This window comes from Jaculus jaculus, chromosome 8 (genome assembly GCF_020740685.1).
Source record: "Jaculus jaculus isolate mJacJac1 chromosome 8, mJacJac1.mat.Y.cur, whole genome shotgun sequence".
Classification (NCBI taxonomy): Eukaryota; Metazoa; Chordata; class Mammalia; order Rodentia; family Dipodidae; genus Jaculus; species Jaculus jaculus.
Window position 1 is genome coordinate 55520520 of NC_059109.1, and position 12575 is coordinate 55533094.

Genomic DNA, 12575 nt, shown 5'->3' on the forward strand with positions numbered 1-12575 from the left:
GCCGCGTCGAGCGGGCGGGACCAACTGCTAACTGCCGAGTGGCTCCGCGTGCTGGGGCGGAGCCGAGGCGGCCCGGGCCGCGGCGGGCGAGCGGAGTTGGGCGGACGGGCTCTTGGCCCGCGGGCGCTGGCGGAGGTCCGGCCGAGGGGGCGCGGCCGCCCCACGGGGGACGGGGTGCGGGGAGAGGCGGCCGGAAGTGGGGCGCTGCGAGGCCGCGGCGGGTGTTGTGGGGAAGAGTGCGGCTCGGCTCGGGGGGCGCCCGAGGAGTGAGTGGAGGCGGGGTGCCGTGCTGGGCTGACGCGACGCCTCGGAGTGGCCATGCCAGACCGGGGGCTGGCCCCGCACGCCGGGGAAGGGACACCGCTCGCGCCCGCCTGTTGCTGTCCCCGAGTTTTAGTCGCTTTTTATTTCCTGACGCCCTGCAGTCGATCCGCCTCATGGCTTGATTTCATCGGGTCCAGATGACGTCTGGATTCTTTTGTCCAGCGCAGTGACCCCCTGCCCCAGTGGACCTCGGCTTAGCTAGTGCTCTACCTCTGGAGTACATCTGCAGCCCTTTTGGTGCTTTTCTTGTTTTTCCTCTCCGAGGTAGACCAGGTTGACCTGGAATTTACTATGCAGCCTCAGGGTCGCCTCGAACTCACAGCGATCCTCCTACCTCTGCCTCCCCAGTGCTGCATTACGCCGCCAAGCCAGGCCCACTTTGTACTTTTTTTTTTTAAATATTTTTTTAAATTTATTTATTTGAGAGTGACAGACACAGAGAAAGACAGATACAGGGAGAGAGAGAGAATGGGCGCGCCAGGGCTTCCAGCCTCTGCAAACGAACTCCAGACACGTGCGCCCCCTTGTGCATCTGGCTAACGTGGGACTTGGGGAACCGAGCCTTGAACCGGGGTCCTTAAGCTTCACAGGCAAGCGTTTAACCACTAAGCCATCTCTCCAGCCCTTTTTTTTTTTTTTTTTTTTTTTTTTTTAAATTGAGGGGCTCACTAAGTTACTCTGGTTGGCCTTGAATTTATTCTGTCTGTAGTCCAGGCAGGCCTTTTGAATACTCTCTTTTTTTTTTTTTTCTTTTCAGGGTAGGGAATCATTCTGTAGCCCCAGGCTGTCCTTGAAATCACAGCTACTACCTCAGCTGGGACTCTAAGCTTGTATCATCACACCTTGCTAGGCCTTGAATTGTTTTTTTTTTTTTTTTTTAACCTCCTGACTCATTCTTCAGACTACCTGGCATCATAGGCCTGTGTCACCAGATTCAGCTTTTTACTAGATTTTTATTTTACTTATTTATTTGAGAGTGAGAGAGAAGGAGGCAGAGAGAGAGGAATAGAATGGGCACCAGGACCTCCAGCCATTGCAAACGAACTCCAGAGGCATGCACCACCTTGTGTATCTGCTTACCTGGGTCCTGGGGAATAGAACTGAGGTCCTTTGGCTTTGCAGGCAAACACCTTAACCACTAAGCTATCTCTCCAGCCTTTTTACTAAATTTGAAAAAAATGAGTAATTACTGGAGGCTGGAGAGATGACTTAGCAGTTAAGGCACTTGCCTGTGAAGCCTAAGGACCCAGGTTTGCTTGCCCAGGACCCACATGTCCCGCATCTGGAGTTTGTAGTGGCTAGAGGCCCTGGCATGCTGGTTCTAACCCCTCCATCTGCCTTTCTCTCTTTTTATATTTTATTTATTTGAGAGGGAGAGAATGGGTACACCAGGGCCTCCAGCCACTGCTGAGAAACTCCAGATTTATGTGCTCTCTTGTGCATCTGGCTTATGTGGGTCCTGGAGAGTCATCCGGGATCCTTTGGCTTTACAGGCAAATGCCTTAACCGTCAAGCCATCTCTCCAGTCCTTCTCTCTTAAATAAACAAAAAATTAAAAATTACAAATGGTGTGGTGGGTCACCTTAAAATCCTAGTACTTGGGAGGCTGAGGTAGGATTACTATGTTAGAGGCCAGCCTGGGCTAGAGATAGACCCTACCTTAAAAAACGGGCTAGGGCTGGAGAGATGGCTTATCAGTTAAGGCACTTGCCTGTGAAGCCTGAGGACCCAGGTTCAATTTCCCAGTACTCAAAAGCCAAATGCACTTGATGGCACATGAGTCTTCAGTTAATTTTCAGTGGCTAGAGGCCCTGGTGTGCCCATTCTCTCTCTCAGAGATTTTATATATTATGGTCATGAATGGTATATGTCTTTAATCCCAGCATTTGGAAGACTGAGAGATAGGAGGATCTCTTGAGTCTACATAGCTACATAGTGAATTCCAGGTCAGCCTAAACTAGAGCAAGACCCTAACTCAAAAACCAAAAAAATAAAATACACACACACACACACATTGGTTTTCCGAGGTAGGGTTTCACTCTAGCCCAGGCTAACCTGGAATTCACTATGTAGTCTCAGGGTGGCCTTGAACTCAAGGCAATCCTCCAACTTCTGCCTCCTGAGTGCTGGGATTAAAGGCATGTTCCATCACACCCAGCAAAAAAAAAAAAAAAAAAAAAAATTAAGGGAGGTAATATGATGGAGAATGGAATTTCAAAGGGGAAAGTGGGGGGAGGATTACCATGGGATATTTTTTTATAATCATGGAAAATGCTAATAAAAATTTTAAAAAAAATTTAATGCTGCCAGAAAGTGAGTGTTCTTGGGGACACTTGGTTGACTACGGTATCTCGTAGGATTCCTCTATCAGTTAATACACACATACATAAAACTTTCCTCTCAGTGTGTTTGTTCTCCCCAACTGCTTATAGTTCCTAGATATGGACTCCTTAAAATTTCTTAAATGCATGGGGTTGGAGAGATTGGCTTAGTGGTTAAGACATTTGCCTGCAAAGCCAAAGGATCCCAGTTCTACTCTCCAGGACCCATATAAGCCAGATGCACAAAGGGGCATCTGGAATTTTTTTGCAGTGGCTGGAGGCTCTGGCGCTCCCATTCTCTCTCCCCTCCCCTCTTTCTCTCTCTCAAATAAATAAATAAAATACATTTTAAAAAATTCTTAAAGGCAAACATGATGGGGATGAACAGCAGAAAATTCTGTAATCCTAGTGCGTATCTTAAGAATGAAATGACCTTTGAATTCTCTTTTCTTAACAGACATGGACAGTGCTCGGCAAGGACACTTACAACTGCCCAGAGCCGATGCTATTCGCTCACGTCTGATTGATACGTTTTCTCTCATTGAGCATTTGCAAGGCTTGAGCCAAGCTGTACCACGGCACACTCTCCGGGAGATACTTGGTTAGCAGCCTGTCCCTTCACACTAACTAAAACCCGTGTCCACAGCCTCCAAAGAGTAGGAAGCAGAGACAAATTTAAGAGTGGAGCCAGGAGTGGTAGTACAGTCCTGTAATAGGTACAAGGGTGGCTAAGGCAGGAAGATCATAAATTTGAGGCTATCCTGAGATACATAGAAAGATCTGGCCTCAAAATAACAAAAATAAGAAAAAAATGGATGTCAGAAAATTTTGGGAAGATTGATTCGATTATTGGATGGGAGGCTATACCAGGAATTTATAGATAAAACTCTGCATCTAGGAAGTAGAACCCTGGTGCCCTTTTAGGCCTAGGATAGCCACTAACCTAGGCTGATGTGAAATTTTCCATCAAAGACGCTTAAAACGTTTTAGGGTTGCTCCTGCTGCTTTTCTTCATGAGAATAGTAAGTTTTATTTATAAGCAATGTGTTAACTTTCACGTCAAAGTAAGAGAAACTAAACAGCTTACAAGGCAAGCCCCTGTACCTTATCTTACCAGTTTTCATACCCTCAAGTCTACCAGCTTTTCATAGCCCCTAAAGACTTCTGTATATTCATTCACTATCCCCTCCCTTCCTCTCTGTCTCTTCTTTTCTTACCTCTTTCCTTTCTCTCCTCCCTTCTTGTTTCCTTTGCCGCCAACTGTTGCTGTACTGAAATGATCCTCAGTCTAAGGCTCCAGTGTAGCTGGGACTACGGGATGCACTATCACTTTTTAAAAAATATTTTTATTGGGCTGGAGGGATGGCTTAGTGGTTAAGGCGTTTGCCTGCAAAGCCAAAGGACCCAGGTTCAATTTCCCATGACCAATGTAAGCCAGATGCACAAGGGGGTACATGCATCTGGAGTTCATTTGCAGTGGCTGGCGGCCCTTGTGTGCCCATTCTTTCTCTCTCTCTCTCTCACTCCCTCTTTCTCTGTCAAATAAGTAAAACAAAATATTGAAAAACCAACAAAATTTCCATTTAAAAAATTAGCTGAGTGTGGTGGTGCATGCTCTTAATCCCAGCACTTGGGAGGCAGAGGCAGGAGGATCTCTGAGTTCAAGGCTTTCCTGAGACTACATAGTGAATTACAGGTCAGCCTGGGCTAGAGCAAGACTCTACCTCAACCCAGCCCCCCCCAGAAAAAATTATGAGGGCTGGAGAGATGGCTTAGTGGTTAAGCGCTTGCCTGTGAAGCCTAAGGACCCTGGTTCGAGGCTCGAGTCCCCAGGACCCATGTTAGCCAGATGCACAAGGGAGCGCACGCATCTGGAGTTCGTTTGCAGTGGCTGGAGGCCCTGGCGTGTCCATTCTCTCTTTCTCTCTGCCTGTTTCTCTCTCTTTCTGTTGCTCTCAAATAAATAAGAATAAAAAAATTAAATAAAAAATAAAATTATAAGAGAGAGAGCAGGGGAGAATTGGAGTGCCAAGGCCTCTAACCACTGCAATCAAACTCCAGATACATCTGGCTTACGTGGGTACTGGGGAATCATTTATTATAATCTGAGGGAGGGAGAGAGAGAGTGGGCACACCAGGGCCTCCAGCCACTGCAAACAAACTCCAGACGCATGAGTTACCATGAACATCTGGCTTACATAGGTGTTAGGGAATCAAACCTGGGTCCTGAGGCTTAGTAGGCACACGCCTTAATCACTAAGCCATTTCTTCAGCCGTACTATCACTTTTTCATTTTTGTTACAGATCCTTCCCGTCAGAAGAAACTTATGCTGGGAGATCAACATCAGCTAGTGCGCTTCTCCATAAAGCCTCGACGTATAGGGCGAATTTCATATTCCCAGCGAATGCTGAACCGGCTGCATGTGCGGTGCAGTGAGAGGCCACCGCTTTGTTTGTGGGCTGGATGGGTTCTTGAGAGTATCCTTTGTGTTAGTTCTTTCTTTTATTGACAATTTTGATCATAATCTCCTCCCATCACCTTTTACTTAGCCCCCCTTGTCCCTCTCCCACTAAACCCCTTTTTCCCCAACTACCCCTCTTCTACTTTGATGTCTTTATATTTTTTTTATTTTGAGGCAAGCCCAACAGACTGGCCTTTTTTTTGTTTTTAAATGTGAGAGAGCGAGAGAAAGACAGGCAGAATTGGCTCACCAGGGCTCCAAATACTGCAGTCAAACTTGAGGTGCCTGCACTACCTTGTGTGCATGTGCGACCTTGCATGTTTACATCACCTTATCCATCTGGCTTATGTGAGACCTGGAGAGTCAAACATGAGTTCACAGGCTTTGCAGGCAAGCACCTTAACCACTAAGCCATCTCTCCAGCCCTGTTTTTTTTCTTTTTAATTTTTAAATTTATTTTCAAAGAGAGAGAGGGAAAGAGAAAGAATGAACACCAGGGTCTCCAGCCACTGCAAACAAATCTATGTTGTGCCTCTGTCTTTATGTGGGTACTGGGGAATCAAACTCGGGTTGTTAGGCTTTGCAGGCAAGTGCCTTAACTGCTAAGCTATCTTTTAAGCCCTGTTTTGGTTTTTTCAAGGTAGGGTTTTACTCTATCCTAGGCTGGCCTGGAACTCACTCTAGTTCTAGACAGGCCTTGAATTCACAACAGTCCTCCTGCCTCAGCCTCCCAAGTGCTGGGATTTAAAGGCATACACCAGTATACCTGGCTTATTTTTTTTCCAGAAAAATTTAACAAGTTCCTTTATAATTTTTATAAAGTTGAACTGTTGAAACTTGTTCTCTGAAACATTTTTGCTTTGCCTTAATGCTTTACACCCATATGTTTACATTAAAAATTCACATGTAGATGGGTATAGTGGCATACGCCTTTAATCCCAGCACTTGAGAGGCCTAGGTATGAGCTCAAGGCCACCCTGAGACTACAGAGTGAATTCTAGGTTAGCCTGGACTAGAGTGAGAGACCCAGCCTCAAAAAAATAGAAAAAAAAATATGTTTCCTTAAGAAAAAAATAGATCCTTTCTTTGCAAATTTCATCACTTTCCTGATCATGTTGAATACACTTGTACTGATGGTGGAAATAGGTGAGAACTGACACTGAAAAAGGGAAGTAGGAGGTGCTTTTTATTTGCTTATTGTGCATGTGCATATGTGTATGAGCGCACTAGGGCCTTTTGCTACTGCAAAGGAAACGAGGCACTCCACTTTTTGGATCTAGCTTTATATGGGTGACTAGGGAATTGAACCTGAGTGGGCCATGATATATATATACATATACATATACATATATATATATTTTATTTATTTATTTATTTATTTATTTATTTATTTATTTAAGAGAGAGAAAGAGAGGGAGGGAGGGAGGGAGAGAGACTGGGGGAGAGGGAGAGAATGGGCATGCCAGGGCCTCTAGTCACTGCAAACTCCAGACACATGTGCCACCTTGTGCATCTGGCCTTATGTGGGTACGGGGATTTGAACCTGAATCCTTTGGCTTTGCATACAAGCACCTTAACTGCTAAGCCATCTTTCCAGCCCCATGATATATATTTTAATATATATTTTATTTATTTATATGAGAGAGACAAAGAGGGGGAGAGACAGAGAGAGAGAATGGGTTTGCCAGGGCCTTCAGCCACTGCAAATGAACTCCAGATGTATGCACCCCTTTGTGCATCTGGCTTATGTGGGTTCTGGAGATTTGAACCGGGATCCTTTGGCTTTGCAGGGAAATGCCTTAAATGCTAAGCCATCTCTCCAGACCTGCGTGATATGTATTTTTAAGCTGACAATCATATATTTTTAAAAATCCAAATTGTGATGGGGACATTTATTACTATTATTATTATGAGACAGAGTCTCGTGTAGTCAAGTACTCCCAAGTACTGAAATTATAGGCATGTGTTAACATGCCTACCTGAGAGTTAAATGACTCTAAAATCAATCATAAATGGGCTGGAGGGATGGCTTAGTGGTGAAGGTATTTGCCTGCAAAGATAAAGGACCCAGGCTTGATTCCCCAGGACCCATGTCAGCCAGATGCCCAAACGGACGTATGCGTCTGGAGTTCGTTTGCAGTGGCTGGAGGCCCTGACATGCCTATTCATTCTTTCTCTTTCCCTCCCACTTTCTCTGTCAAATTTAAATACATATGTGTGTGTGTGTGTGTGTGTGTGTATATGTATGTGTGTGTATATATACACACACATACATATACACACATACATATACATACACACACACACACACATACATATATGTATCCAATCATAAATTACACAAAATGTATTAAAAACAATTCACTTCACCCTCCTGTTGTAACTCCATTTTGTCCTGACCTAACAAAGAATAGAAAGAGAATTGCTATAAATTCAAAGCCAGCCTAGGTCACATAGCCAGACTTGTTTTTTTTTGTTGTTTGTTTGTTTGTTTGTTTTGGTTTTCTTGGGTACTGTAGCTCAGGCTGACCTGAAATTCACTATGCAGTCTCAAGGTGGCCAGGAACTCTCCACTATCCTCCTACCTCTGCCTCTCAAGTGCTGGGAGTAAAGGCGTGCACCACCATGTCTGGCTTGTTTTGGTTTTTCTTTATTTTTATTTATTTATTAGAGAGAGACAGACAGAAAGAAAGCTGCAGACAGAGAGTGAGTATAGGTACTCCTGGCACTGCAGACTCTAGACTCATGCACCACTTTGTGTATCTGGCTTTATGTGCATATTGGGGGAATCAAACCAGGGCCACTAGACTTTGCAAGCAAATGCCTTTAACCACTGGGCTATCTCTCCAGCCCTGTCTTTCTTTGTTCTTGTTTTCCAGGTAGGGTCTCAATCTAGCCTAGGCTGACCTGGAACTCACTCTGTAATTCCAGGAAATGAGTTAAGGAGTAGCAATTGGCAAATAATAGCAGGGTCCAGAAAGAAAGAATAGGATTAAATTTATTTTGCATAACAAAATCAAGTTTTATCAGAGAAGGGGGAAGAAAGCTAATAAAATACCCAGTGATTTCACTATACCCCATTAATCTTTTTATTTATTTATTTGTTTATTTATTTTTTGGTGTGGTTTTTTTTTTAAAGGGTTTTTTTTTGTTTATTTTTATTTATTTATTTGACAGCGACGACAGAGAGAGGAAGAGACAGAGAGAGAGAGAATGGACGCGCCAGGGCTTCTAGCCACTGCAAATGAACTCCAGATGTGGCGCCTCCTTGTGCATCTGGCTAACGTGGATCCTGGAGAATTGAACCAGGGTCCCTAGGCTTCACAGGCAAGCACTTAACTGCTAAGCCATCTCTCCAGCCCTATTTTTTGGTGTTTTTGAGATAAGGTTTCATTCTAGCCCAGGCTGACCTGGAATTCAGTATGTAATCTCAGGGTGGCCTGGTGATCCTCTCACCTTTGCCTCCTGAGTGCTGGGATTAAAGGCATGTGGCACTATGCCCAGCTTAACTTTTTTATTATTATTACTATTTATGGGCTGGAGAGATAGTTTAGCAGTTAAGGCGCATGCCTGTGAAGCTTAAGAACCCAGGCTTGGGCTGGAGAGATGGCTTAGCGGTTAAGCGCTTGCCTGTGAAGCCTAAGGACCCCGGTTCGAGGCTCGGTTCCCCAGGTCCCACGTTAGCCAGATGCACAAGGGGGCGCACGCGTCTGGAGTTCGTTTGCAGAGGCTGGAAGCCCTGGCACGCCCATTCTCTCTCTCACCCTCTATCTGTCTTTCTCTCTGTGTCTGTCGCTCTCAAATAAATAAATAAAAAAAATTAAAAAAAAAAAAAAAGAACCCAGGCTTAATTCTCCGGGTCCAATGTAAGCTAGATGCACATAGTGGTGCATGTTTCTGGAGTTGGTTTGCAGTGACTAGAGGCTCTGGCATGCCTCTTACTTTCTCTCCCTCTCTCTGTGTCTGTAATAAATAAATAAAAATAACTCTTTTAAAAAAGATATTAACTATTAAAAATTTTATTTAGGGCTGGAGATATGGCTTAGCGGTTAAGGCATTTGCCTAAGAAGCCTAAGAACCCAGGTTCAATTCTCCAGGACCCATGTAAGTCAGAAGCACAAGTTGATGCATGCATCTGAAGTTCCTTTTCAGTGGCTGGAGACCCTAGCAAGCCTATTCTCTCTCTGTGTCTGCCTGTCCTCTCTCTCTCTCCAATAAATAAATAAAATAAATTTATTTATTAGTGAAAGAGAGAGAGAGAATGGGCATGCCAGGGCCTCTAGCCATTGCAAATGAAGTCCAGATGCATATGCCACCATGTGCGTCAGGCTTATGTTGGTTCTGGGGAATCCAACTTAGATCCTTAGGCTTTGCAGGCAAGTGCCTTAACTATTAAGCTATCTCTCCAGCCTTAATCTAGCTTCTTGTTTCCACCTTATTTTTTGTATGTGGTATGCATGTTTGTGTGTGTGTTTGTGTGTGTGTATACATGCATATGTAAAGGCCAGATGTCATCTTCCTCAGTTGCTCCCTATTTCTTTTTTTTTTTTTTTTTAATTTTGCTTATTTGTCATTTATTTGAGAGTGACACAGAGAGAAAGAGGCAGATAGATAGAGAATGGGTATGCCAGGGCCTCCAGCCACTGCAAACAAACTCCAGATGCATGTGCTACCTTGTGCATATGGCTTATGTGGGTCCTGGGGAATTGAGCCTCAAACCAGGGTCCTTAGGCTTCACAGGCGAGTGCTTAACTGCTAAGCCATCTCTCCAGCCCAGTTGCTTCCCATTTCTTTTAAATTTTTAAAATTTAATTTATTTATTATAGAGAAAAAGGCAGATAGAAAATTGGCATGCCAGGCCCTCCAGCCATTGCAAACTTCATATGCAAGCTCCTCCTTGTGCATCTGGCTTGACTTGGGAACTGGGGAATCGAACTCTGGTCATTAGGTTCTGAAGGCAAGCGCCTTAACTGTCAAGCTGTCTCTCCAGCCCTCTATTTGTGTGTGTTTGTGTGTGTGTGGGGGGGGAAATCTGTTATTGAACCTGAAGTTCACAGTTTAGTATAGACTTAGGCTTGCTAGCTAGGAAGCCCCAGAGATACTATTGTTTCCACCTTCCCAGTGCTGGGATTACTAGCTATTCTTAGGTCCTGGTGGTCTGAACTGTGGGCTTCATGCTTGCTTGGCAAGCACTTTACTGAATGAGCCATCTCCCTAGCCCTTCTGCCTTCCTTATAAAGCAGTTTATAGACCTATATTTTCATTTATTTTTCGAGACCTATTGCTTGCTCTTTGGGACAAATTTAACAATACAATAGATAGTGATACAGGTACAGAGAAAAATCCTCGAGTGGCTGTATGACCACAGAATGGTTAGGGAGTAACTTTCAATTATTAAATCATCCCAGTATAAACAGGAAATGAGGTGCAGGTTTCTCAAAAGGTAATTATGCCCTGTATTTCACAAGTTGAAGTAAGAGTGTTATGAAAACAATAAAATAGTAATGGTCACGGCTGTGGCTTATAAGTGATCATCCTCCATCATTCAGCTTCTCGCTTCCCTGATTTTTATTCCTCCCTTGCTCTGCCTTACAGAATTACTGGAATCCACAAATACAAAACTGTGGCCATTAAAGCTGACTTTGGAGGTGGCAGCTTGGTTTATCTTGTTTATGTTCATCTTGGAGATCCTTCTTATGTGGTTATACAACTTTTTTCTCTTCTGGAAGAATTCCTGGAATGTTTTTGACTTTGTTATTACTGTATTGGTAAGGACAGATATCCTAAGGGCTAGTTGGTGGGATCAGCAACGTGCCCTAGGCAAATCAAAGTAATAACAACAAAAAAAGTTATAGAATTGTATCTAATTTCCTCCTTTAATTTTTTTCTAAAGCTCAAAATAATTCAGAAATTGTTGGTATTAGAAACAAAGTATATTCTAATCATATAAACCCCTAAAATAACACCTGCTAGTTACTGAGTACTTGCTGAGTGCCAGGCACTAATTTAAGCATTTTATATGTATTATCTTTTTAATGCTCCTCAATAACTCAATGAGATAAACACTAGTTGTAGCCACCTTTTCAGTTTAAACAAGTTGAAATATATAATATAAATAATTTATTATAAAAAGGTTGAACCAAGGCTGGAGAGATGATTTAGTGGTGAAGGCATTTGCCTGTAAAGCCAAAGGACTCAGGTTCAACTCCTCAGGACCCACATAAGCCAGATGCACAAGGGGGCACATGCATCTGTAGTAGTTCATTTGCAGTGGCTAGAGGCCCTGACATGCCCATTCTCTGTCCTTCTCTTACTTTCTCTCACAAATAAATGTAAAAATTAAAAAAAGGTTGAACCAGAAAATAATCCCCAGAGAATTCTATTCAAGGATAATGTCTAGGGGACTATGAAGAAGATGGGATGGAGGGCCGGAGAGATGGCTTAGTGGTTAAGCACTTGCCTGTGAAGCCTAAGGACCCTGGTTCGAGGCTCCACTCCCCAGGACCCATGTTAACTAGATGCACAAGGGGGCGCATGTGTCTGGAGTTCATTTGTAGTGGCTGGAGGCCCTGGTGCGTCTATTCTTTATCTATCTCTGACTCTTTCTCTCTCTGTCTGTCACTATAAAACAAATAAATAAATAATAAAAAATATTTTAAAAAAAGAAGATGGGATGGAGAACTGTACCTGGGTGCTTTCAGATACAGTATACTTATTTATCATTTGTGTTTCCCCTAGTCCTTGCTTCCTGAAATTGTGGCGATGGCAGGGATCTCAGGAAATTCTGTGTGGCTCCAGATGCTAAGGATCTGTCGGGTGCTGAGGTCTCTCAAACTCATTGCACGATTCCGTCAAATTCGAGTTATTATTTTGGCTCTGGTCAGAGCCCTTAAGGTGATTTGACTGTTTCAGCTAAAGCTGGGGAGAAGGTAGATAGATACAGGGGTTGATACTACTACATTTATCGTGAAACAAGTCTGAGTGGGTCAAAAAGTCATGAAGCCTGGCGTGATGGTACATGCCTTTAAACCCAGCACTCAGGAGGCAGAGGTAGGAGGATCACCATGAGTTTGAGGCCACCCTGAGACTACATAGTGAATTCCAGGTCAGCCTAAGGTAGGGTGAGACACTACCTCAAACAACCAAAAAAGGAAGGACTGGGAATAGATTGCTATGTTTTAGATCTGATCAGAATCGGAGAGGGGTCAGGCTTTGGTGGGAGGTGGCCAGGTGTGCTTGACTGGGCTGCTGGGGTCAACCTAGTCTTGCCCATGCCTGACTTGAAATCATGGCCTCTAGAGCATGACCTTCCTCTTGATGTTGCTGCTTATCTTCTTCTACATTTTTGCTGTAACTGGTGTCTACTTCTTCGAAGATTATACCCGCTCTACTGTTGAGGACCTGGAGTACAACCTATTCTTCTCGTAGGTGGGAGTGGGGACAACCTGGGTGAGGGGAGAGAATTTGG

At 44.0% G+C, this 12575-nt stretch overlaps 1 protein-coding gene across 1 annotated transcript in view; it reads left to right on the forward strand.

Moving 5' to 3' along the window:
- Window positions 1–96: 96 nt before the first annotated feature.
- The window catches only part of Catsper2 (cation channel sperm associated 2), a 34546-nt gene continuing 22067 nt past the window's right edge, over window positions 97–12575 (forward strand). Inside the window, exons 1-7 of the mRNA XM_045157265.1 lie at window positions 97–135; window positions 3103–3246; window positions 4950–5123; window positions 6185–6253; window positions 10703–10875; window positions 11846–12001; window positions 12407–12531. Of these exons, the coding sequence (XP_045013200.1) occupies window positions 3105–3246; window positions 4950–5123; window positions 6185–6253; window positions 10703–10875; window positions 11846–12001; window positions 12407–12531 (839 nt within the window). The 5' untranslated portion in view covers window positions 97–135; window positions 3103–3104. The remainder of the gene's footprint in view (window positions 136–3102; window positions 3247–4949; window positions 5124–6184; window positions 6254–10702; window positions 10876–11845; window positions 12002–12406; window positions 12532–12575) is intronic.